General features: G+C 46.2%; 1 protein-coding gene across 1 annotated transcript in view; it reads right to left on the minus strand.

Moving 5' to 3' along the window:
* Positions 1 to 3393: 3393 nt before the first annotated feature.
* Positions 3394 to 5617, minus strand: part of pde10a (phosphodiesterase 10A) — a gene marked incomplete at its 3' end in the record, with an annotated part of 38519 nt that continues 36295 nt past the window's right edge. The window contains exons 21-22 of the mRNA XM_084458906.1: positions 4498 to 4586; positions 3394 to 3523 (exon numbers count right to left, since the gene is read on the minus strand). Of these exons, the coding sequence (XP_084315032.1) occupies positions 3394 to 3523; positions 4498 to 4586 (219 nt within the window). The remainder of the gene's footprint in view (positions 3524 to 4497; positions 4587 to 5617) is intronic.

A 5617-nucleotide genomic window follows, 5' to 3' on the forward strand; every position in this document is an offset into this window, starting at 1 on the left:
AACCTTACTACCACTACAACGACTCGGACCAGGTTGAACATTTCATTCCTTTGACTCTGACGCTAAACCAAGTTAATTCAAGTCGAAGTTCAAATTGTTTCTGGTCTCTTTAAGTTTCTCGAGGCATTAGAACCCGAAAAATTGCGCAAATTACTATCAAAAATTCACTAAAATCCGATAATACCGTATTATCTAATGTAGTCCAGCCAGACAAAGTTGAGAAACTCACTGGTTGTCAGGGGATACCGCGCGTGAACAGGCCACTGTGTGGCGAGCGCGCGCTGCAGCAACATGAACGCGCTCAACATGAACGCGCCCAACTCTTTTGCTATAATAACTTGTTTTGCTGTAGAGCCGGGATAGCCTACATTTTGTTGCTTTTCATTCGAAAATATCAATCATATTGAGAATAATCAATAGTCGTTGAGACTCAAGAAACAGCATACAGGGACTGGTGTTTTCAGCTATTTAATAAAAGTAATTTAGCCTACACTTGACACATTCCTCAGTACTGTTCTCTTGGGCAATATAACATGTCTACACCGTTTCTCTTAAATGATCACTTTGTACAAAACAAAAAGACCAACATTTCTCTTTGTATAAAAAATATAAGTTAATTTAAATTTAACTGTAATTAAGAAAATAACAATAGTAATAATAGCAATAATATAATAATTAATCATACTAATATTGATAAGCTAGACGTAGTGCAGGAGGGGGAGGAGTGGTGTGAGGGTCGTGGAGGGACATTGCAGTGCTATGGACCCTCTCTAGAGCTGGGGTGGGACAGGGGGGCAGTCACAAGCTCTCTCTCTCTACCCCCCTCTCTCTCTCTCTCTCTCACACACACACACACACACACACACACACACACACACACACACGAAGCTCTCTCTCTTACACATACGACACACACACACACACACACACGGATATAGCCAGAAAGTGCATGACTGTTGTTAGCACCATCAGAGCTAGCTGCAGGCTCTGTCCTACTGAGTTTACACTACAACACAGCACTGTGCCTGCATCTACCACATCACACGGCTATGCAGCTCAGGCTAGGTGCATGCTATTGTTGCTCTTTGTAGGAAGTTCACTGGAAGCAGTTTCTGAAAAGTTTGACAAAACAGATAACTCAACTTGATGGTTCAACACACAAACCTGCATTTTCCCAGCCAGCACCACATTCATTATCATCATTTACATTCATACCTTTGGGGCCAAAGAAATAATCTTAGCGGGAATTTCCTTCTTGGAGGGCGATGTCCGTTGGAATGTCTCTTCAAGACAAACGGCATTAAACACATAGAACACCAAATCATAGTCTCATTCTACCAGTCAAAGACAGGTGGTGGACAGTAGCTTATGGAAGAAGGAGAAATTTAACATGAATGTCATGTCAGGATGTCAAAACAGGACAGAGGACATAATGTTTCCCATTCCCTGTTGAGTTCCAGTCAGCCTGCTGGGCTGGAAACATCTAGACTATCATTCATCCACCAGGGTTGGGGCCAATAATACCACGTTAATTCAGTCAATTCAGAAAGTGAGTTCAATTAAAAAATGCAAAGCAAGTGTGAAGGTAGTACTCTCGTCTGTGTTGTGTTTCGTTCGTTTGACCCATGTTAAGGGATTGTCCAGAGCGGGACGCGAACCTGCGACGTTACGCTTGCAAGTCGGATGTGCTAACAACTTTGCCAAAAGCTCTGGAGTTCCTGACAGGGCCGTTAGCGCATCCTTGATTCAACCATGATAAGTGAGTTCAACCAGCTACTCATTACCACGACCTCTGAGAACTCCAGTCACTCCACAAGGGTTTACGAGGACTCACCATTCACTTGGTTACATACAAGGACAAAAAACACAAAAGCCTCTCATCATCAATCTGTTGAAAGTAACTTGAACAAATTTGCCTGTACTTCAATTATGAAATTGTTATTTTAAACTATGAATTGATGGTATTAAAATGGACCCCAATCCTGTCATCTGCGGTGTCTTAGCTTCTTCTCTATAATGTTCCACTCATGGAGACAAACCCTACTCCTGATCTCAGAGCCATGTATGGCAGATCAGATTTATCAATAGACTCTAAACTAGAAGTTAGAGTTAGCATCTGTTAGCTTAGGATGCTAACCTTGGACTAGCATTATCATTTAGACCCTGGTTTGGGTTAGCTTCTGCCAGTCCAGGATGCTAGGCCAGGACTAGAGTTAGCCTGTACTAGCCCAGGACTAGAGTTAGCCTCTACTAGGCCAGGACTAGAGTTAGCCTCTACTAGGCCAGGACTAGAATTAGCCTCTACTAGGCCAGGACTAGAGTTAGCCTGTACTAGCCCAGGACTAGAGTTAGCCTGTACTAGCCCAGGACTATAATTAGCCTCTACTAGGCCATGACTAGAGTTAGCCTGTACTAGCCCAGGACTAGAGTTAGCCTCTACTAGGCCAGGATTAGAGTTAGCCTGTCCTAGCACAGGACTAGAGTAAGCCTCTACTAGGCCAAGCTGAGTCAGCTTCAGATGACTTCTACAGCAGGTTCTTCCATGGAAGGGCAGGGGGTGTGTGTGTCTGTGTGTCTGTGTGTGTGTGGGGGAGGGGGTATTATGACTCGCGTGTGACTCTGTTAAGTGTGGTGATTATCTAGTCACACTTTCTCCTCTGTGCTCTGTACAATATGCTGGGAGGGATTTCTGCATATCTCCACATAGAATAGGCTGCTATGTCTTCTTTCAAGTACTGCAAAACCCATTTTTGCTCAAAGTAACAGAAAACATTCTGGAGAATCACCTTTATAATAAAATGGCCTTTTTATGGCCCAACTAACATGCATCTACAATGAACATTCTGTTTGTCTCTGTGAAAACCCCTCATAAAGTAGTTCTGTGTGCGATAAGTCTGCCACAAAGGCCAAACAGTACCGTTTCATCAGTCTGACCCCACAACAGTCAGTACCTTACAGATCATGGTCTGTGCGCGTAAGAGTGTAAGGCCTCTGTAAAATACAAGACCATAAAACAAAACAAAAATAAAATCAAATTAAACATGAAATGAAAAAACAAACGAGGCACGTACAACAGCGAACAGAAAGGGCAGACAAACAGGTTGGCTCTGCAACATGGGTTCCCAAGCAGAGTGAACGCAGGGTGACAGGGTCCAAGTCCCTCCCGCATAGCTGTCCGTCAGTCTCCGGGATTGGTCAAACCGTCAGTGTTGACACCTCCGTCACCCAATGAGGTAACTGTGTGTTTGTAAAATCCCCTTTGTGTGTCTCCTTCCCTCCCTACTTTCTGCCCCTTCTTGTTGACATAGGAAATTAAACTTTGACCCAGGAAGTCCAGGGTCGCAGGCAGAGTTGAGGGCGTGGCGTGTTGGGGGCACTCCACTCCTCCGCCAGTCAGTTGTCCACCTTCACAGGACCTGAATCTGCTGCCTGGCTTGGCTCCTCCCGGTTGGGCGCTGAGGGGGTCCAAACCAAGTCCTCCTCTTCTCCGCTAACAATCTTCTCCCACTGGCCTAGGTTCTCTCTGCAAACACGCACACGGAACACGCTCATAAACAGACTGGACAAAGGCAATCCTGTGTGTGTGTGTGTGTGTGTGTGTGTGTGTGTGTGTGTGTGTGTGTGTGTGTACATGCCTAAGCAGCAGGGGTGGGGTCAATTCAGTTTCAATTCAGTCCATTCTGGAATTTAGTTAAATTAAATTGACTGAAATTAAAGCCCAGCCCTGCAACACCAGCATAGTCTCTGCATCAGCCCCAGCCCCAACCCAACCCAGCCCCAGACTGGCCCTTCAACACCAGCATAGCCTCAGCCACAGCCCAACCCAGCCCCAGCCCTCCAGCCCCAACCCAGCCCTCCAGCCCAGCCCTCCAGCCCAGCCCTCCAGCCCAGCCCTCCAACCCAGCCCTCCAGCCCCAACCCAACCCAGCCCCAGACTGGCCTTTCAACACCAGCATAGCCACAGCCCAGACCAGCCCCAACCCAGCCCTCTAGCCCCAATCCAGCCCTCCAGCCCCAGCCCAGCCCTCAAGCCTCAAACCAGCCCAGCCCTCCACCACCAGGCCAGCCTTAGCACAGTCCTTTATTGCTGGCGCAGGCCCTGCCTATCATACTGCAGACATCAGTGTATTTCTATTCCCCCAGGACCAAGGCACTTGTAAATATTACTGTTCAACTGTATAACATTCTCCTATAAATGACCCGACCCAGACAGATAAAGCCAGATCAGTAGAAGTGTTGGTGCAGACAGACAGGCAGGCAGGCAGACAGACAGACAGACAGACAGACAGACAGACAGACAGGCAGGCAGGCAGGCAGGCAGACAGACAGACAGGCAGACAGGCAGACAGACAGACAGACAGGCAGGCAGGCAGACAGGCAGGCAGACAGACAGACAGACAGGCAGACAGACAGACAGACAGACAGACAGACAGACAGACAGACAGACAGACAGACAGACAGGCAGGCAGGCAGGCAGGCAGGCAGGCAGGGTCTCACTTGCAGGCTCCTAGCAGAGGGCTGGAGGGGGGGAAGAGCTCAGAGAGGGTGGTGTAGCATGGTATGGCCACAGCGTTGTAGAAGCCCACCTAGAGACAGGAGACACAAGGATGAACACACTCCAAAAACAAGAAAAAGCTGTATACTATAAAATCATCTGTACAGAATACACTAGAAGAACCCTCTGAAAAAAGGTTCCATAATCATTTGTGAGGTTATACAGTTCTATAATGTAGAACCCTATTCAGTTGGGATGTTCTGATACCACTTTTTTACTTCCAATACCAATATGCAGCTTTGACTATCTGCTGATACCGATATCAATCCGGTTCTTTATTTTACTCTTGAACAAACAACAACAAAAAATACAGAAAATATCTGGACACATAAGACAACAGGATATGGAATCTTTTTTCAAAGGGTTCTTTCTTATTGTTTCAAATGGTTGCATATACAGTTGCTCCCCCCTTTTTGGAGTCCGTTCTCTGTGACCTGGATTCATAAAATCCAAGCGGACCCTAAGGCCTTGGCCACACTATTGGATAGAAACTAAATCAAATGCATTCACAGCCCATTTTGTTTTGTATAGAGTGTGGAATGCAGGCGCGAGATTTCTGAAAGCGAACTGACTTCACCCTCATTGGCTAAATGAATGATTACATATCTGCCCGTCCGGCAAAAGCTCAGCTCCTCTGAAATGTTTAATATATCAAATCGGATGCAAAACGTTTGTTGTCCATCCACAGATGGTTCCCGTAGAGAATGAGTTGAAATTGATGGATACGGAAAAAAACACAATGGACAAGTGTGTCCAGGGCCTAACCCTGCTACCGCCTGAACAACATAACACACACTGCATGATCTCCATCATGGTCTGAATCATGGCCTGGTGGCTGAGAGGAAAGGGAGCAGATTAGCCAAGGAGGAGGAGTCTGTGGAAGCAGGCTGGCTAGGACTGTTGACTGTTCCCAGCCAGCTCATGTCACTAGCCATGTTTCCATCCACACGTTTTATGCGAATTAAGTTATATCGAATTAAAAATGCCTTATGGAAACAGTAAAATTCGATTAAAAATCATGAAAATCGACAAAAAGTTTGTACTGTCGATCTCATCGGATTT

This window comes from Borostomias antarcticus (assembly GCF_949987555.1).
Source record: "Borostomias antarcticus genome assembly, chromosome: 25".
Lineage (NCBI taxonomy): Eukaryota > Metazoa > Chordata > Actinopteri > Stomiiformes > Stomiidae > Borostomias > Borostomias antarcticus.